At 41.0% G+C, this 21,132-nt stretch overlaps 1 protein-coding gene and 1 long non-coding RNA gene across 3 annotated transcripts in view; one reads left to right on the top strand and one right to left on the bottom strand.

Annotated features, from left to right (window-relative positions):
- The window catches only part of RASEF (RAS and EF-hand domain containing), an 86,982-nt gene that overhangs the window by 39,896 nt on the left and 25,954 nt on the right, over positions 1-21,132 (bottom strand). The window contains exons 2-8 of one of the 2 annotated variants that reach the window (XM_036855915.1): positions 17,974-18,120; positions 14,557-14,647; positions 10,540-10,635; positions 6,795-6,872; positions 4,571-4,686; positions 2,458-2,526; positions 800-884 (exon numbers count right to left, since the gene is read on the bottom strand). In XM_036855915.1, the coding sequence (XP_036711810.1) occupies positions 800-884; positions 2,458-2,526; positions 4,571-4,686; positions 6,795-6,872; positions 10,540-10,635; positions 14,557-14,647; positions 17,974-18,120 (682 nt within the window). The remainder of the gene's footprint in view (positions 1-799; positions 885-2,457; positions 2,527-4,570; positions 4,687-6,794; positions 6,873-10,539; positions 10,636-14,556; positions 14,648-17,973; positions 18,121-21,132) is intronic. The other variant, XM_036855916.1, reaches the window with a different exon arrangement.
- LOC118897095 lies at positions 17,005-20,601 on the top strand. The gene is made up of 2 exons (XR_005020340.1): positions 17,005-17,157; positions 20,260-20,601. It is a non-coding gene; the product is annotated as an uncharacterized LOC118897095 (long non-coding RNA).

Below are 21,132 nucleotides of genomic sequence, written 5' to 3'. Positions count from 1 at the left end.
TACATGAGAAAACGAAAGCACAGAAATCAAGGGAAAAACTGCAACAACTGCCCATAGTACTCTCTCCTCATCATGTCCTAAGTCCAAACCCTACCATATAAGCCATAAAGGGGAATCCTGGTTCCCCAGATTTGCCAGGACCCTGCAATACCGACTGTGGATTTCTCTCTTCTCAAACCATCATTTGGCTTAGTGACTGACTCATCCATACCCAAAGCTGCGGCACTGGAACCCCAACCTTGAAGGTGACCCCCAAAAGTGGGGGAAGAGGCTTTCTGGCACATGTAGTCTGGGGAAAGTTCCTCAAAATTCCAAATGGGCCTTAGCTTGTTTCTGTAGGAGGGTTTAAAGCCCAAGGCCTCCACTCTGATGATCTCACTACCAGAAAGGACAAACCGATGGGTCTAAATAAACTCCTCAGCCAGAAGCACCCTCTCTCTCCTCTCAACTGGGCAATACATATTTTAACCTCCATGAGACATCTCACTTTTTCTTCTATTATTGCTATCTGTGCACACCTTAACTCCCTACTCTACTATAAACTCTTCCAGGACCCAGGTCACACCTTATACATCTTTCTCTGGTTTTCTGGAACATTGAACAAAGAGTTGGCTAACATCTAGACCTTTATTTATGCAGAGGAGTGGCATATTTTTTAAGTTGGGAAAATGTTGTCTCCTTTTATTATATGAAATAGTTTCTCATTATTATAAATTCTCTTCTAAGAAAATAGATGATTTTTATCAAAATACTCTACCACGAGAAAGAATGAAATGCATTATAAAATTCTATCACATACCAAGGATCTGTTGAACTTGCTGTAACTGTTTTCAAGGGCACTCCTTAGGCCATCGTTACTGTCATGCAGTTTCCTGTTAGCTGTTCTACAAAGTAAATAAATAGATAAGGAAAGTATTAGTCGGGGTGAAAGTCACCACTTCTTTTCAGGCTGTGATATTCAGAATGTGGCATTACCACCGCTTGTATCTTTCTACCACTTCCCTTCAAACCTCATAAACTGAGATCATAATTCATTACTAGAAGTGCAACTTAACAATGTGTCGCCTCTCTTTAGAGGTCTCAAGGCATTTTAGGAGCGAGTCAGCTATGCTGTGGAACCCACTCCTCCTTCAGGTAGCTCCACTGTTTGGATAGGTTTGGTGCAGGTCTCTGTTCCCTAAGGGCCTGAAGCCAGCCGGCCCCACCTACTCTCTATCCCCCCTGCACAGATGTGCTGTGTTATGTCACACTTCTTTCTCCTGGCTACTCCGGCATCCTTCTTGTGGCATGGTGCTGTACCGCCAGGCACTGTTATATACCAGTTAAAGGCTCCAATGTTGACTCAGGGTTCAAACCCCAACTCAGGCACTTACTTTCTATATGCCTTACAGGAGCCATTTAAGCTATCAGAGACTGAGCAACCTCTTCTATTAAATGAAGTCTCTGCCGTAGAGACTCTCTACTATCTCCCTGCTTCAGGCTTATTCATCCTTCAGAAGTCAGAAGCTTCCTGGACCTTCCTGGTTAGGAGGATGCCCTTACGAGACACTTGGCTCCCCTTGGCCCCCCACCTCTCCTTTGGCATCTAACATCTGTAAGTACTGATCAGGTTCCATCCTCTTCCCCTAGACTAGCCCCATAAGGAGAGAGACCTTTTTCTCCTACTTGCTACTGTCTCCTCAGCTCCTGGCATACCTGAACCATAAAAGGTGCTGAGTGAAAACCTGCTGAATGAATGAATAAATGAATTAACAGGATTCTTGTAATATATCAACTCTATCATTGCCACAGGTGAGATGTAATAAACATTCATAATGGTGAAAAAAAATTGTCAAATCTGACCTGACATCATTTGGGGGAACTAAAACCAGAAGAAAATACTGCCTGGGTGAAAAAGAGAGAAAGGGGCAGTGGGAAAGGGGGAGATTTTGTGGGGAAGGTCTCAGAGGATGGAATTCCTAAAACTTAGTTGCAAATTTGGCAGAGCTGGTGTAATATTTCCAAGAGGTTAAAAAAAAAAGAAAATAAAAATATACTGCTAACCAGACACAATAAATTGCCAAAGAATGATCGTGTATGCCTAGTGACGTGACATGCGCTATGTGAGACGCCTGAAACCTCTCAGTGTGCTGAGCTGCAGAGAAAGCTGATGAGGTCAGGGCCATTGTCCTTTACAGTAAAATAAAGGTATCATAAAGACGTGCCGGACATATCACCTGACTTGCGGGGACTTTTAGAGAATTATACTCTAGTCCCTGGATTTGAATAGTTTATGTAGGATTAGAAGCATCAGAAAGCTAAGCTGACGTGCTGAACACACCGTGTCGAGAAGGGACATGCGTGGAGCCGCGAACCCAGCCTTTGATATATGGCAACTCGTGTTACATGTGGCACCTGTTTTACTAACAAAATATAAGTTAAATGTAAATGTGATGAGGACTTTATATGAGAACTTACTGGAGTATTTCAATTTGCCTCTCAAGACTATTTCGATCTTCTGTGTACTCTCGGATTATTTCCAGATCCCTGTAAAATTATATTTTACGTTTGAATGCGGATTAGGTGTTCAGTCCTGCCTTACCGATACCTACCCTCCCAGACCTCTTTCCGCCTTTTCCGAAGGCCTGTGTCCTTGACCGTGGTCTTCTCTCTCTCTGCTGCTGCTCGGTTCCTCTGAGACATCAGCAGCCTCCTTTCCTCCTGTGACACACCCACACCCCTGCTTCCTCTCGCAAGGCTCTGCTCCCCCCACCCCCCTCCCAGCACCCACCAGCTCCTCCACCCCAGCCCACTGACCTGGCTCTGTTCTTCACTGGGACTGAACCCCCTGACGTTCTGCGAAGTCCCCTCTCCCCAGCTACTCGCATTACCAGTCCCTTCCGCCCAGTCCACTCTCTCACCTCTCTTCTCTGCTCATTCCAAGCCGTATGCAACTTCAGCCCCAGCTGTATTCTCCTTTCTTGTGAGTCCTTCTCGCCTCTGTGCTCCCAGGCCTGCGTGCCCTCCCTTCCTTACCCTAAGCCACAGAGGAACCCACAGGACCAGGCTTTCCCTGTTCACTGTAAACTCATGCTCAGCGATTCCTCCGTTGCTTTATTATGGAGAAGCCCTGGCCTCCTCCTTAAAAGGTCCACTCAGAACATCAGTCACTTACCTCCAGCCCCTACCCCACACCTGCTCCATTTCTAAGCAGACAGAACCCCATCACTAGCTTCCAAAAACCCTCAGGCTGTCAAATTTTGTCTGTAATAAGCTGTTCATTTGCTCTCTTGATAAGGCTAGAAGTTTCCCAGTTGTCTGTAGGAATTTAAGTTCCTTAGCCAAAAATTCTGGGGCCTTACATTATAGCCCTAAACTAGCTTTTAAACTTTTTAATCTTTTTTTAAACGTTTGCCTTTCCATTCCAAATATCTTTTTCTGTCCACCAGGCTGACCACTGTTCCCCAAAGCAGTCTTATCCTTCCCCATGTCCTTGCCCCTGCTTTGGGTTCTGCCTCACCTGGAACATCTCTGAGACTCTTCTCCCATCTATGAAATGGGGATAAGGAAAGTCCCTATCTCATAGGAAACCATGAATGCGTTAATGCTAGTAAAGTACTAAAGACAGTGCCGGGCAATTGTCAGTGTGGCCTGTGTTGCTTGCTGACAAACTTATCTCAAGTGTCTCTTCTTTAATAAAGTCTCCACCTTTCTGAACTAAAGGAACACTCTGTCTACCATCTCATGGCAATGAACCCAACCTGTGACATTGCAGTGGTATTGTTTCTGACATTGCTGAGTTCTTATGCTGTTTAACTCCGTAACCCTTTTAACTTTTCATTTTTCCCAACTAAATTTGAAGTTCTTAAAGAGCAGAGGCCACGTCTTTTCTTTTTTTATATATTCCACACTCATAACTCCTTATCTAGCTCAGGGACCTGTATATAGTAAGCACTTAATAAATGTTTCACTGCTTTCCATTACAGGACCTTAATTCTGATTAAAGTCTGTAAACCAACAAACAAAACACAAGGTGTTTTTCTCAAGTATACATATACTAGGGGATACACACATATACTAATGCATATAGATGCATTTTATATTTAAATACCCTTATATAAATATACATCTGTATCTTCCTTATATATAATTACATGCCTCTGTGTGTACATGTGTGTTAGGTCATATGTTATTAACACCATACTGCAAAACTAAAGCACAGCAAAATAAAATGACTTGCCTAAGACGTCTCGTTTTCCATTTTTTTTATGTTGTAGGGCCAGGATTCCTACCGTCAAAGCACTTCAGTTAGCACTGCCTCTTGACACTTTAGGTATATTCTTCTGCTGCCAGTTAATTCAAACATTACTAAGCCCTGCACTTTCCTGAGCAGCCAATAATTAAAAAAATTAAAAACACAAAAATCACTAGGAAATCTGACACTAAAAGTAAAATCTTTGGAAAGCAAAGAACATATTAGTAAAGTTAATAAATAACCCTTTATTACTACATAGCTGAGCTTCATTCACATGGATGGTTACATAAATAAACATTCCACTCAAACTGAAAAGTAAAATGTGAAGTTTCATACCTTTCAGAATTCAGACTCTGATCAGCATAATCACTTTTCAAAGAATCTAATTCACTCTGAAGAAAGGCTGTGTTTGTCTGTGCTTCTAAAAGATCTTTCTTAACTTTCTGATTTTCCTAGAGGAAAGGCACAGTGCAGGTCATTAGACTCAGTTTCTTTTACCTGGGTGAAGTGAAGTCAAGTGTAGTGTAACCTTCCACACATCACTCTCACCTCTCCACAAGTCTTCAAATCTTGGTGTTCAAAGAATTATCAATTCAAGGTAATTTGAAATTTTCATAAAGTATTAAAGTGTCAAAAATTAAATCCTCAAAGCTCTTTTTTTAAAATACTTGACATTTTGGTGTGAAACTACAACAGTCAAGAGTTTATCATGATGTACTTTAACATGTTATTGGCAAATTAACGGAGACCAAACATTTAAACATCTGTTTTACTTAATGAGAGCTGTGGAACTACTGATAGATATTCTGTGGAATTAACAATACCTGTTACCAGGTAGACTGGCTACTTTTCACAATAAATCCTATCACCTAACATTTTTAATTTTGCACTTAAAAATAAGCCAGTGTGGTTAGGAAATTTCTGTATTTTTCTTAAAAACAAAAAAAAACACAAAAACAAAAAAAAAGAGAAAGAAGAAAAAAAATCATTGGAGGCTTCCAGTTCAATATGGTGGACTGGGCACATGAATTTGTCTTCTTTCCCTTTTGAGACCCCATTAACATGAAATACCAAAGGAAATAAACCAATAAAAATTAAAAGAATGGAAGAGGGGCCCATCAGCAGTCAAGTGATTTAAACATATTGCTGGAAAAAGGAAACTGGATGGCAATGTGCTGACAGAGGGAAGAGAGTAGGGGACAAGGAGGTCCAGAAGATGTGTGTTGAAGGTTCTGCTGCAGAACAAAGAAGAGACAACTGGTCAGGCAGAACCCCAGAGAGTGAGAAGGGGGCCTGGAAATAGAGATTAAAACTGTACATTAAGACATGCTGCCTCTCAAGCCTTTACCTGCTCTTACCCTAGGAAAGAAGAGCAGATAAGCCACAGTTGATTCCAAAGGCAACAAGACGGGGCTCGTCTTTTTAAAAATAACTGAATGATTCCCAAAAGGAAAGCTAAGGCTTCTCTCTGAACATCCAGGCCCCATGCATCTGGTAATTGGGGTCCTATGTCTGACAGCCAGCTTCACACACAGAGCTCTGAGGAAGGCCACCTTTCAGGGGAGAGGCCTTGAGCTAAACAGATGTTTGCCTAGCTGTACAGGAATCCTACCACAGCTACCTAAAATGTTCAGAAATTCCAAGATGACATCTGGGTAGCAAGTTTAAAAAGCAGCCAGTCCAATAAGAATTGAAATTTCCTGGACTCCAAAATTAATATTTTCAAGGAGAAAAAAACAAATTCCATGTACTGGAAAGAATAAATAAGAAGTTGCAAGGTATCAGTAATATCATGAAGATGGCAGGTTCTTTTTACAAGAAACCAAAAACTCCACCAGAGAATCCAAGAGAAGTAAGCAACTCACGAGAACATTGTGATCCAAGCACAAAACCAACTAAGAGGTTGCAAAATCTGAAACTGGTAATGCATAAAGGGGATTTATCTGACCACAAAGCTGGGGGACCTTCTCTTTTGAGTGGCACAAGGATAATGACTGGAGAGAAAGAACTGCAATTCTAGCTCACTTCTTGGCTCTGCAGGGAGAATATTTAGAGTCACGATAAAGGAAATGTTCATTATTGGTTTTCAACTTTTAGAGTCAACCTGAAAACAAAATAAAGAAAATGACGATAATATAACAGATGTAGATGTTATCAGTTTTGGCAACAGAAATACTAAAGATATGGTCAGCAGAAGATGGAAAAGGGACAGACAGAAAAGTTGGAGGAAGGGCAGGGCAATAATACCTCATCTTAAAAAGCCAGGGAAACAGATAAAAGTTGATGTTATAAGAATGCAGGGGTTAACTATTTAAAATTTAAAGGCCATGCTATTATTGCTTTGAATAAAAAAAAAAAGCATTTACAATAGGTATCATTGAGGGAAAAAGCCTGCATAAATATAATACCTTTAGTCAGAGGTATTTCAAAGACTTTAACTGTAGTATTAATTTCTCTTTAAGCTTTTATTCCTGGAACATTGAAATCATAGCATGATTTTATTTAGGAAACAGTAGTCTAACAGGAAATATATTACTGTAAGTGAAAAGTTAATTCTTACCATTGATAAATCATAAATTTGTTTTTTTAATGCAGCCACATCTTCCTTTTGACTTATGTGTTTTGAGTGCTCTTCTAGCTGAAAAAGCAAATAAAAGTTGGGCGTTTACAAACTCACTTTGAATTGATTTGGTTAAGTTTAGGACTATATTTGCATATAGATATGGGAATTCTAGAAGTTTCCAATTTTCAACATTATACAACCTTATAAATCATTAAACTACATATAATCCAGAAGGACTTGAAAATTTGCTTTAAATAATTTAAACATTTAAAAAAGGGGTTTTCTTATTTCATGAATTTTCTTTTTTTTTGCCAAGGTACATTTTTTTTTCTTTTTTTTTAAATTGAAATATAGTTGATTTACAGTGTGTTAGTTTCAGGTGTAAAGTACATATTATACATATGTACTTATGTACAATTACACACATATATATATATTCTTTTTTTACATTCTCTTCCATTATAGGTTATTATAAGATACTGAGTATAGTTTCCTGTGCTATACAGTAGGTCCGTGTTGGTTATCTATTTTATACATAGTAGTGTGTATATTTTTCTTTGAAACAATGGAAAAGCCGTTTTGGGGAAACCATGCAACTATCAAGCAACTCAGTCCTCCCTTTTTCAGTTATGTTGCATATGAGTCTGGACCTTTATATTCTCTTAAACTTTATCTGCATTTAACACTTTCTATTCTATATCATAATTACTTATGAGTGTTTTAACTCTCTTACTAGAGGTCCAAGATTTTTAAGAGCAGAATTGGTGTCAAAAATCAACTATGTTTTCTTCATGGTGATGTCAAAAAATGCTTATTTAATGATTTAAGTCAATAAAATTTAAGTATGATATGAAGTTAGAGACACACACACAAAATTATATAAATACACAAATGAGCTTTACTTCCTGGTTGATTACTGAGTATTACCAGACTAAATTGGCTCAGAAGCATCCCTAACATGGACAACAAAAATGTCTTTCTTACACATAGCTTACATCCCTTGGGAAATGTGGGGATTCGTGGGTGTCCATTAATAGAATATGCATGCATTGATCAAAATGAATGTGATATTTCATCAAAATCTAAGTACTTTGATGATAGACTTTCTTCATCTTGCCAGATGGCATCAGTGGAAGGTTTTCAAGTGGCTGAAGCCGAAAGAGCCACTGATTTTAAGATCATGCCAATTTCAGAGAAAAAAAATTGTGGGGAAAAAAATGAGTTTCTCAGAACCACTGACATAAGGAAATGGCTGGCAATTATACTAAATCTGTAAGCTTCTGTATATTCCTTTACAGCTTTTAACATGCTCTCCCATAAATCATCTCTTACTCTCTCGCAGAACAACCCTATCAGGCAGGCAGGAAGTCTGGTATAAGTGAGAAAGCACCAACTGTGTAAAGACAGAAAGACAACCCATTGCTTATTAGCTGAGTGACTTTGTGCAAGTTATTTAACCTGGAACTCAGTGTTCTCATCTGTAAAAGTGGGAAATTTGCACTTTCCTCAGAGAAAGTTTAAGAATTCGATTTTTTTAAATTATGAAGAAGAGCTTACTAAGCTACAAAGTCAATAAAATGTCAGTCACTATGGTTAGACAGGACAGTTTATTATTAATCCCATCTTACAGATGAGAAGCTAACGATCAGAACAATGAAGCCGGACTTCCCTGGTGGCACAGTGGTTAAGAGTCCGCCTGCCAATGCAGGGGATACGGGTTCAATCCCTGCTCCGGGAGGATCCCACATGCCGCGGAGCAACCAAGCCCGTGTGCCACAGCTACTGAGCCTGCGCTCTAGAGCCGGTGAGCCACAACTACTGAGCCCGCGTGCCACAACTACTGAAGCCCGTGCACCTAGAGCCCATGTTCTGCAACAAGAGAAGCCACCGCAGTGAGAAGCCTGTGCACCGCAATGAAGAGCCCCCGCTCGCCACAACTAGAGAAAGCCCCCCGCGTGCAGCAACGAAGACCCAATGCAGCCAAAAATAAATAAATGAATAAATAAATAAATTTATTTTTAAAAAAAAAAGAATGATGAAGCTAACAGTCTTTTTTAAATTTAAAAAAATTTTTTATTTTTGGCTGCGTTGGGTCTTTGTTGCTACACATGGGCTTTCTCTCCAGTTGCGGTGAGCGGGGGCTACTCTTCGTTGCGGTGTGCGGGCTTCTCATTGCGGTGGCTTCTCTTGTTGCGGAGCACAGGCTCTAGGTGCGTGGGCTTCAGTAGTTGTGGCATGCGGGCTCAGTAGTTGCGGCTCGCTGGCTCTAGAGCGCAGGCTCAGTAGTTGTGGCGCATGGGTTTAGTTGCTCTGCGGCATGTGGGATCTTCCCGGACCAGGGCTCAAACCCGTGTCCCCTGCATTGGCAGGTGGATTCTTAACCACTGCACCACCAGGGAAGTCCGAAATTGGCACAGTCTTGATAAGGACTCAGGTCTCGTCACTCCTGACTCTTACTGTTCAGTGCCTATTTGGTCTTCATCATATGCTATATGAAAAAACAACTCTGTGTCTCCTCTTGCAAATATTCTCTTAGTTTAAAGATTTGGATGACACGGAAATAACTGAGGAAAGTGACTAGGAGAATCTGTGACTGTAGCATTAAGCAAAGGATTGGTCCATTCAAATTCTGTAATACAAGAATAGTATTATGGTCTAATGACCTTTGGAAATCAGATATAAGGTTGACATTGATAATACTTTTCCAAGAAGGATACTGGGGAGAATTCTTAATAATTCCAGAGGTGTAAGTTGCAGTAACCCACAAATGCAGTTAATTGTCACTTAATCTCATTCAGTATAAACACTGGAAGGAGCATTAAAGGTTATCATATGAACAACCAGAGAAGCAAAGTGATGTGCCTAAGTTCACAATGCCACTTTCAGGGACGATTATTTTTTAAGTACCCATTTTCATTTTAGCTAAGGTTATTTCCATTAGTTATGGAGACCATCCACATGCAGGAAGTGAATCCAGTATTATGCTGGAGCCAATGTGTACCAGCAGGCGAGAGCCTATTTATTTTAAGCATTTCTTCCCAAACTCTGCATTCAGTGATGTCAACTTGGTAGCTTGAAATCAGTAATGGTGGGCATATTTATACCATGAAGATCGGCAAATGATACAAATGCCTCCTCCCTTCCTCCCCTCTCCAGAGCCTGTTGTTAAACATCTACCAGCATACCATTGAGTGAAATGGACCCTAATCATTAGAAACCAAATAGAGCAGAGGCCAAAACCAATCACACCTCTGCTTTCATGTCAACAGGTTCTCTCCCACTTCTTGCTGATCAGCGGTCCTCTAGATCTGGAACTTTCCACAGAGAAGAGAAATATTCATTTCATTTAATAAATATTCACTGAATACATATACCTTGCAGTAAGCTGAGTGTAGGGCTACATGACCAGGAAAGACAGTGTCCCTGCTGTCATAAGCAGACAGTCCACTGGACACGTGGGACGTGAGCGCACTTGGTAAAGACCAAGGAAAGAAAACTGAGGTTAGATGGACAGCTGTTCAAGGGACCAGAAATATTTATTAGATCTATGCAGAAGATAGGCTGCCCTTAGAAACAGAAATTACGGGCCTTTAAAAAGAATTCTTGCAAAGGAGTCCAATTTGATTCTGAAATCTGATCTATCCACTGCTTCAATATGATTCTGCGTGTTTTTAGTTGCTAAAAATGTAGATGCATTGAGATACTGAAAGTATCCCTCAAAGTCCAGCTGCCACATACCTACCTTTTTGAGTTTCTTTATTGTCACCTGTAGATCTCCCACTTCTGTTTCATACTGACGCCTGAGGTCACTGAGGGCTTCTTCAGCTTTGCGTTTTTCCTGAAAGAAAAAAAAAAAGATTTTATTGATTTAAATAGGTTCTTCAAAATCCTGTAGGTGAGAAACATTTTGTGTCAAACTAAGGCTGACCCCAAGTCTCCTACACAGAGATAGTGAGAAGGTAAAACAGAAGTAACCAAACTTTAGATGCCCAGCACTTCCGGAATGGAAACTTACAAGACTGAAAGAACTGCGGAATCCCACAACCTACATACACACGTAACCTGGGGTGACACCTCTAAGACCACTACTCAACTGTGATAGAGGGCTGCAGCATATCAATTAACTAGCTAATTGAATACTGCTGTGTTTAATTAAAAGCTATGGCACAATCAAGGGCCCCAGTGCTTGCCTGAATCCTATCATGTCATCAGGGCTCAGGAAGGCCTGATGGGTTTACTGTTTTTCCAAGAGCTTACACCTTATCTAAACTCAAACCACATCACCTGCAAATTTCTATGCAAAGTGCTGCCCCATAGGCTGGTACTTCTCATGTGTGTCACCCCTGGTGCAGAGAATGGCAAAAGGGCACTCCAGGAGGTCAGGGGCTGCAGCTCCCATGAGCCCAAATATCTTTCAGTTTCCTTTTTCTCTTAACACATTATGGAATTTAATATCCTATGTTCTGTATTCAAATAAAGTTTTAAGTTTATAACCAGTGGAGTTGAGTGTAATAAGACCTAAATAAATGGAGAATATATCAGGTTTGTGGATTATTCATTATTAATAAGATGCCAAATCTCCCCCAGTTGATCTATAGATGCAATGAAGTCCAGTCAAACCCCCAGCAAGTTTTGGGTTTTTGTTGTTGTTGTTTTTCAAAATTGACAAGCTGATTCTATGGAAATTGAGGACCTAAAATAGCCAACACAACTTTGAAAAAGAACAAAGTTGAAGAACTAATACTAGACTCATTATGGAACTAATTCAAGACATTATAAAGCAATAATCATCAAGACAATGTAATACCAGCATAAAGATAGGCAAATCAATCAATGGAACAGAATGGAGAGCCCAGAAATAAACCCAACACAAATACAGAAGACTGATTTTGGACAAAGTGCAAAGGCAATTCAGCAGAGAACAGATAGTATTTTCAACAAATGGGCTGGAACAATTAGATATGCATATGCAAAAAATATGAACTTTGATCCATACCTTACAAAATAGATCCTAAATGTGAAATCTAAAACAATAAAACTTATAGAAAAAACACAGGAGAAAATCTTTGCAACCTTGGGTTATGCAAAGATTTCTTAAATATCAAAAACATATCCATGAAAGAAAAAACTGATGCATTGGACTTCATAAAAATAAAAAATTTCTACTCTTTAAAAGACACTGTTAGGAGAATGAAAAGATAAGTCACAGCCTGGGAGGAAATATTTATAGATCAGAATATATAAAGGACTCCCAAAACTCAATAATAAGAAAACAAACAACCTAGTTTTAAAAGTGAGCAAAAGATTTTAATAGACGCTTCACCAAAGAAGACGTAAAATGGTTGCCTGACAAGGAGGGGCAAAGAAGGATGGCATGACACAGGGGCATGGAAACCAACAGTATGTGAACGTACCTTTATCTTGATTGTGGTGATGGTTTCTCGGTATATACACATTTCCAATCTTATCATATTCTACACTTTGAGTAGGTACAGTTTATTGCATGCCCATTATACCTCAATAAAGCTGTTACAATATATTTTTAAAACCCTAACTGAAACAATGGGATAAACACTATATGTGCAAGAGGAGTCAAGGTCAGAAGAGGTGAACGTGGCTAGAGGACTAGGGGAGGGCACTGGGGAGAAGGGGAGACTTTCTCTGATCTTTGCAAAATTTAGGAAAGTGGAGAGGAGTTATCAAGGCAAAAAAAACAGCTGGAGTGAGAGCAGAGCAATGAGCCAGGCCAGAGCTGCGGGGTGAAGAACTGTGTGTGGGGAGCCAAGGTGAGCCACGCTTAGTGGAGGTGGGTTAGGGAAAATCTTCAGTCAGCGTGGATGTGTTATTCCAGAGAGACCAGGAGACTGGGGCAGACTGGCACATAGGTGTCATCCCAGGGCCAAAGCTGCTCCATTGGCAGCAGTGTGCTGAGGTTTCAGAGACCACATCTGTGCAGTGACTCACCAGCCACTTATGCCATCGCTGTGGAACAGAGAAAGATGCCATGTGTTCACCACCACTGTACCAGAGCCAAGGAAACTGAGGAAGATGGTATAATTAACAAAACATGAAGTGATAAGGGGTAGGGCCATCGTCAGGTGTCCATCACCAACAACCAGTTTGGGAAGTGCTTAGCTGGAAGAGGCAGAGATTTGATGACAGAATAACACATATGCTTGATAAGTGTGTGATGAATGAATGAATGCACAGATTAAATGGATGGAGAGGGAAAAAGGCAGAAAAAAATAGGATGTTACTGTTTCTAGACTAGAAGAAATAAAGCGCTAACAAAAGAATGGGATAATCGGGCTTCCCTGGTGGCGCAGTGGTTGAGAATCTGCCTGCCAATGCAGGGGACACGGGTTCGAGCCCTGGTCTGGGAAGATCCCACATGCCGCGGAGTGGCTGGGCCCGTGAGCCACAACTACTGAGCCTGCGCGTCTGGAGCTTGTGCTCCGCAACAGGAGAGGCCGCGATGGTGGGAGGCCCGTGCACCGTGATGAAGAGTGGCCCCCACTTGCCGCAACTGGAGAAGGCCCTCGCACAGAAATGAAGACCCAACACAGCCTAAATAAATAAATTAATTAATATTAAAAAAAAAAGGAGTATCATTAATAAAAAAAAAAAAAAAAGAAAGGGATAATCATTGCAATAAAGCTGGACCATGGACTTTGAGCCATTCACTCTGTGAACATGACTTCCAAACAGTTATTAACTGTGTTATTAAGAGATAAGACAACCAAGAGACCCGAAGGCACACATGTGGTAAAGCAATTGAAGGTGAAGAATCTGAAAGGACTCAAGGTACGCAGAGCACCGGAAAAGAGCAGAACAGCAGTGGCCACGGTGCCCCTACCATACCTCAGGCACTGCGCTAGGCACGCATACAGATCACCAGGCTCGACCCTCCTTAAAGCAGGTAGGTGGCATTATCCCATCTAAAGTTGGAACAACAAAGGCTCAGAGGTTATGTTATTTTTCCAGTGCCACTTAACTGAGATGGGGCAGAGCCAGGAGGCAAACTAAGGTCTATTGGATGCCAACACCCAGGCCCTTCTCACTCAATTTTCTGCCTCTCAGAGTTAATGGGGAAAATGAATAGAAAAAAAGGGAATGTTCAACCTGATGTTAGCTACTCAAAGAAATATGTCTATTTTCTGTTTTCGGTAAACATCAATCACCCAAATATATTTCATAAGGGAAAAAGATAATTATTTCTCCTATGGAAATCACTGAAGGTAGCACCCAACTTTCAGCTATGAGAGTTCCTATATTGATGAGTAAAAGTATGTCCCATTGTAAAACAACACCAAAATTTGCAGAGAGCATTTTAACTTCACTGTAATCTAGATTTAAAGTAGCGGTGGACGTGGGCAGCAAGACAGTGGTATTAAGGGTGGAGCCACCATCCTTTACGAAGGCGGGCTCTGCCTTCTCCTTCAGGCCTCAGCTCTCCTGTCCCCTCTTCAAAGAGGCCTCTGACCTCCCAACCCGAAGCAGCCTGTCTATCACACATGCCGTTTCTTTACTGTGCTCGCTGCCATCTGAAATTAGCCACTTTATTTGATTACTTACTTACTGTCTCTCTCCTTACTCTACCCCCCCCCCCCCCGCCCACAAAACCACCAGCACTAACAATGCCCTTGTTGAGAGCGCCTGTGGCAGTCTGGACTTGCTGCACCCAGAGGATGCCCGGTGCCCTGTCCATAAAAGGTGCTCTGAGGATTCATCGCATGAAGGGGCCATCCCACAGACTCACGTCTTTCCGCGTCTTGTGTTCTGCAGCCTGAATCCTCTGATCCATTTCCTCTTCCAGTTCACTCAGCTGCATGGCTGCCTTGTCCTGGGCTCTGAAATTTCAGAGGATGCACACCTTTTCATTATACTCTTGGCCTTGTAACATGAAGAGAAAACTCTGACCTCATCTATTTCAAGCTCTCTATTTTACAGATGAGGAGAAACATACCATTTAAAATAATATTCCCTGTTCCTTCCACATAATAAAATGATGTCGGCAATTCTATCAGTTGGGTGTAAAGGGACATTAAAACTAGATATTAAATAAGTGGAATAGAGTAGATTACATGGTATTAAACTAGATTGTAGCAAAGAACAGAGAAAGATACCATATTGCTGGGAGGCTCTCAATAAATTCTGAAAACCTTTTTTGCTGCGATGACTGAGCTACAATCCCAGACAAGAAAAGAACTCCATGGCAAAGAGATGGTTAGATACAATTCTGAAATTTTAGCATACGAAACACACAATGCTAAATGCTATAGTTAGAAGGGAAAAAAAGAAGAGATCTCAAAAATTATTTCTGATTGGTTCCCTAAAGTTCTAGAATATAGATATAGTTGCCCTTTAGAAAATTCCTGTTTCTTTTATTAGTACAATCAATAAATCATATTTCTGTGGAGGCAGAGAATACTGAGCTGCCAAAAAGTTAGAAATGAGAAAATTTCATTGAGAAGATACCCAGATAGTTTTATTTAGCAGTTGTCTAGTATGGAGACACCTGTCACTTCACGATGATTGAAGCTTCAGATTAAGCCCTAAAAAATTTATTTTTTGTTCTCTCTCAGCTCTGTGTCCAATTATCTAAGTTTTCACATGCATATGTCTTGTCTACTCAACTAGATTGTAAGTGACTTGAAAGCAGCCACCGTGAGATTTAGAGTCAGTTTACTTGGCCCAATGACATGGTGTTAATAAAAGTACAAACAGGACCTCAGTAGAAGGCCTCTGTCTTCCAGTCTGATAGCTTCTGCTATACCATCCCACCTGCTTTCAACTTATTTACTCCCTCCCAACACAATTTGTTCATGCATTAATTTAATTTCTACATGAGCTTCCAAACAAGCATTGATGGGTGGAGGGAAGACGCGGCAGTAAAATTCTGAGAGACTTATCACTATTTTCTGCTCCTGTGTACTTCCTCTTCACCTTACAGCCTGCCCGAGGTTATGTTAACCAAGTTTGGACAGTCAGCTAGTTCTAGTTTGTTTACAAACACTTGATGTTTGAAATCTAGGCATTATGTATCTCCACAGCAACTTTTGGGGTTTTGTGGTCAACTCTGGGGCTGGGAATAGCTAAGCCACACATCCATTTCTCCTTTTGTTATGACCATTTTTTTCCAGCCATTCCTTCTAGACATCCAGTCCCAAACATCTGGGCATCTGGGACTTCTCCCGAATGTGTTCCTTCTGCCTTTTTCACTTCTGAACAACTCTTTTTTCTTTCTTTTTTATTTTTGGTGGGGGGGGGGTAAATCAGGGTAGTCTATAATGACACACTGTTTGCCCCAGCCAATTCCCAATTCCCAGTAAAGAGTCTACCATGTTGGGAATGTCCACTTTAACCTTAGTCCAGGGCTCCTACCAGGACACTGGGAACCCCTTCTTCAGGTGCAAGTGCTGAGCAAAAAGACTGAGGCCCTCCCCTAACCAAAAACAGAGGTGGGGACGCATGGTCCTTAGTTAAGGATGTAAGGGAATATTTACAGTAGTCACTTAAACACCTCGGCAAGGTCTCTGCCAGCTCAGAGAGTGGCCTTTAGGAGGCCTTGGGCTTAGGATGGAGCCCGACTTCGGATCCCACCCACAGAGCACAGAAGCTGGGAGGAGAGAAGCACCACCAGCTCCACATCACGTGACGCACTCCGTCCACAGCAGAGAGCAGCCCCGCTGGGAATGAGAGCAGAGGGAAGAGAATGCCATTCTTTTTTCCCTCATGGGCTTACACAGGACTATACTTAGAGGTTATGTGTGAATGTGTGTGTGTGTGTGTGTGTCCCATGTATCTGTGCGTGGGTCTGTGTATACGCACCTGTGTGTGTACAGGGGAGTTAGTGTGTTTTCACAGATATTCACTGGACTCTTTACAAACTCAGTATGTGTGTCTGCCGGTCACCCCTCAAAGGAGGCCAAATCTGGGGCTCTGATCCACACCCCAGAATGCTCTACAGAAATTGATGATCTGAGGACCGCCCTATGATCCCACTGAAAGCCTCTAGCAGGCAAACTTGAGGGAAAAGATCGGAGTCAGGAACTGAAAATGTTCACTTAAAAAGCCCCTGTGAATAGTTCAACTCTTGTATGATTCTAGGACTATAAAAACAGTCCTATTTAGCATCAGTGTTTTAAAACATTTTCTCTTCTATATTTTAATTACTTCACAGGGTCAGCTAGATAGTTTTATCATCATGTGGAGGGAAAGAATAAAGAGAGAGGAACGGCCTTCACCTGCCCCCATGCATATGGGGGGCATCCTATGAAAGGGGCCGTTTACAAGTTCTGGGCAGAGACCAGTGTGGTGCGCAGCACACTGGGAGCTGCTGGTGGCAGAGCACATGGAGGTGAGGAGCATCTGTGGGGCAGAACGCCCAGGAATTGTGACAAACAAAATGCCCTCTTTCCCAATATATGCCAAAGGAGTGTGGTCTTCCAGGGAGCAAAGAGGCTGATGTTTGGATTGCAACACATATAAATTCTTTTTTGGCACTGGGTTGCTGTTAAAACCAATAAGATATCCTATGTAAGCCAGCTGTGGCTTATATAAACCGTATGAGAGTAAGGGTTCAACGGTTTTTAGGCTTTCAGGTCAAGCTGGTGAGGAGGGTTAGAGAGAGGGAGAGAAACACTGCTGAGCACCCACCATGTGGTAGGCCCAGTGCCAAGGGCTTCACCCAAGCCTCACCATGAGGTCTCCACACCCCGAGGATGTGAATATTTACAGCCTCATTTTGCAGATGCAGAAGCTGAGACTCAGGGAGATTAAGTAACCTGCCCAAAGTCACTCTTCTGTCAGTGACAAGGCCAGGCTTCAAATGGAGTCTGCCTGCCTCTCCGGATGAAAAGTATCCTGTATGTTTCAAGTGGCTGGATATAAGATAACGAATCTCTTTGAACTAACTGTTCTATATGGAATCCCAGGGCTTGAAGGGTTTATATGGTAGGATCATGGGGACCTGCTGATGGATTGCTGACTGACCCTACAAAGTACTGTCTGACTCAGCTTCCCTCATGCTGGCTTAGTTTAGAAAGCTCCAGATTCCTCAGGTTCGGGTCGTCCCCCCATACCATATGATAATGCAGTTCCGTCTTTGTGCCACTTGGTCAAAGAGCCAGTTAAAGGACCCCTTCTGCCACTTAGACAGGAAAGACTACAATACCTCTTCACTGCAATGGCCAGGTTTTCCATTTCTGTGCTTTGAAGTTTGATCTCACGGATAAAGTTCTTTATAACATGTTCATATGGCTGAATTAGTCTTGGCTCCACGAGGTTGATGTTTTGATACAAGGTACTAACTTGCTCTTTTCTGCCAAAAAAATTAGATTAAAAATTAAATAAAACCGAGTAAAAAAAGTCAAAATTTCAGAATATTTTTTAGGAAAGAAACACATAAGAACCAAGGAAGAAAAATGTAACAATAGAATGACCAGAATGGAGGGAAGATAGCAGTCAGAGATGCTATCGCACTATATTCTTCATATTATTATTATATTTTTAAGAGTGGAACAGCAACTTCATTTTTTTCCCCAGCTTTACTGAGATATGACTGACAAATAAAAATTGTACATATTTAGGTCGTACAGCATGATTTTTTAAGGTGTACAATGTGATGATTTAATATTAGAAGATGGAGGCCAGTGAGGGCAGTGGACATGCACAGGGAAGGATTGATAGGGAAGGATTTTTTTGTCACTGCTGGGTTTTTTTTCTTTCACAGAAAGTTGAATAGATTTACAGAAAAAAAGGTAGGTAGCAAACTAATTACTTAATAATATGTTCCACCAGTCCCTATAAGACATACTTCAGACTTTATGATCATAAAAGTACATATACCTATTATTTTATAGTCAGTTTTTTTCTGACTATTTTATAGTCAGAAATATATAAAAATTATTTCATATATATTATATTTATATGTGAGAATCCTCATACTTGTTATTATTAACATTTGTAAAAGACAAATATTTCAGAGTCATTTCAAAAGAAAACCTGGTAAGACTGGGCAGCTGTTCTGCTAGGGGATAAAGGAGTGAGTCAGTGAGGCTGGTGGTGTCCTTGACTCAAGTTTGGGAGCTGATGTTCTGAGTGATACAGAGACAAGGCCATGTGAAGACACAGTCAGACCGCCGTTGACAAACCAGGAAGAGAGGCTCTCACCTCCAGCCCTGCCACTACCTTGATCTCAAACTTCCAGCCTCCAGAATTGTGAGAAAATAAATCTCTGTTGTTTAAGCCACCCAGTCTGGTATTCGTTATCAGAAGTACCTAGGCAACCATAGCAAACAGTGAAAATTTCCAAGGTCACATAGGGACTGAGTGGCAGAATTGGGATTCAAACTCAGTCTGATACTGCAGATCACACGGTCAACCATTACATTATATTGCTTCCCAGTGGTGTTAAACATCTGAACATTGGCAGAAGAAATGGGATTCAAAATCATTACACAGAGCTATGAAACACTTCAAAATGTAAGGTATATATTAACCCAAAGCTTATTTAGGCATGGCCCTGAGGTGTGTCCACGGAGCTATAAACTCTCCCAGCTTTTATCTTAAAAATAAACTGCTCAATGTGTGCAGAGGCCAATTATGATTGAAAAGAACTGCTCAACTGAAATATTATTAATAAACTTGCAGGAATAAGTCACTTTATTTGGTGATATAAGACACAGAAAGTTGCCATCATCCTTCCTGTGAGAGCTGAGTACAAATATTGGCTACGGTAGTGAGCCATATTTATTAAAGAGGAGCAAAAAAAAAAACAAAACAAAAAACTCTACTCTTACATTGTCCCATGTAATTTCAACGTACAACAGGATCATTAACTTCCTTGCCTTTTGTCATTTACTGACCATCAGCGGTATACGAAGCATAAAAACTTTCTCGTTAATAGGGACCTGCCTGTCAAGGATGGCCATTAAGATACTGTCACCAAGAGTCCTTGTTTCTTGGCTACCTGCACAGCAATAAAATGTTCAGAAGTAGATGTCTCCGAAAATTCCCTGAATTTCTGAAAATTTCTAAAATAAGAAAGGAACATAATCATTGCAAATTCTCTTGAGTCCTTTGCTGGTCCTGGTATTACACAGAATTTCAGGAATAGTTTACAGTGAAGTGTACAAATGGATTAATTATAGAACATGTCTGCCACTGGCAGGAAATAAGTTACATGGTTAACTGTTGTGTCAGAGACTAGCTGGATACTCATCTACGCTGCTTCTTTTTATAGGGCACACAGGGGAGAAATGACTCCTCAGAACCCTGGGCAGGTAGGCTGGAGCCATGTGACTAGTTGTGGCCAATGGAATGGGAGCAGAAATGATGTGTTTGCCACTTCCATGTTTGGCCCCTAAAATCCTTTGTAAGATCCTCAGCTCTTATGCATTCTCATTATCCCTCTCTCATATCTATTTCCTCTCTCTCTCTTTCTCCCCTCTCCCCCCAGCCCTCTCCTTCTCTGCCTCCCTCCTCATTTCCTCATCCTCATGGCTGAAGTGAAAAACTCCAATATGGCGAAACCATGTGATGAAATATGTTTGGATCACCACACGGAGGGAAACTGCTCGGGAAGGATGCCTGACCGCGTCGATCTTCCCAATATGAGAGAAAGAAATGTTTGTATTTTGTAGAGCCTAAGGCTTGGAAGTTCTTTGTAAAAGTCAACTTGAACTTAAAAAGTTGGCGTCATACTTTCCTAATTTGTTTTTTTAAATCATCACCTTCCAGATTAAATTACTTTCTTACCTCCTTCCTTGATAGCTTCATATTAAATAAATAATAAAACTTCTAAGACCAGGGTGAGTCTTTACTGCCACCATCCATTCTCTTTCAAGGGAATAAAAGACTATTCTGAAGCATTCATATAGTGAAGCAGACATTTATTAAGCACCTTACATATGCAGTCCCAGCAGTGATCTCAGCTTTTAAATGTACTATTCACTTAATCCTGACAACAGCCTTATGAAGAAGTTATCACTAGTATCCTCTTTACCACAGAGGAAACTGAGGTCAAGAGAGGTTAAGTATCATTCTGGTATCGGAGCTAGGATTCCAATTCAGCCCATCTGGCTCCAGAGGAACTAGCTCTTCATACCAAAAGTAAGTGCTAATCTGCTTTTCAGGGGTCCCAAGTGCATGTCTCCATTTAAAAAACTTTGATGTACCAAGATTTTTTGAAAATTATTTTAGAGGATAGGTATTATTGCTACAAGCACCATCTACATTACAAAGGGACTCCTTTAAAGAATGAAGGCACAACTAAGATTTAGATGAGATAATCTGATCAATTCTTATTTACCTAAAGCTATTTGGGGAAAGC

This window comes from Balaenoptera musculus, chromosome 6 (assembly GCF_009873245.2).
Source record: "Balaenoptera musculus isolate JJ_BM4_2016_0621 chromosome 6, mBalMus1.pri.v3, whole genome shotgun sequence".
NCBI classification, from domain to species: domain Eukaryota; kingdom Metazoa; phylum Chordata; class Mammalia; order Artiodactyla; family Balaenopteridae; genus Balaenoptera; species Balaenoptera musculus.
The sequence above is the reverse complement of the archived record's forward strand: the minus strand, read 5'-3'. Positions and strand labels throughout refer to the sequence as shown.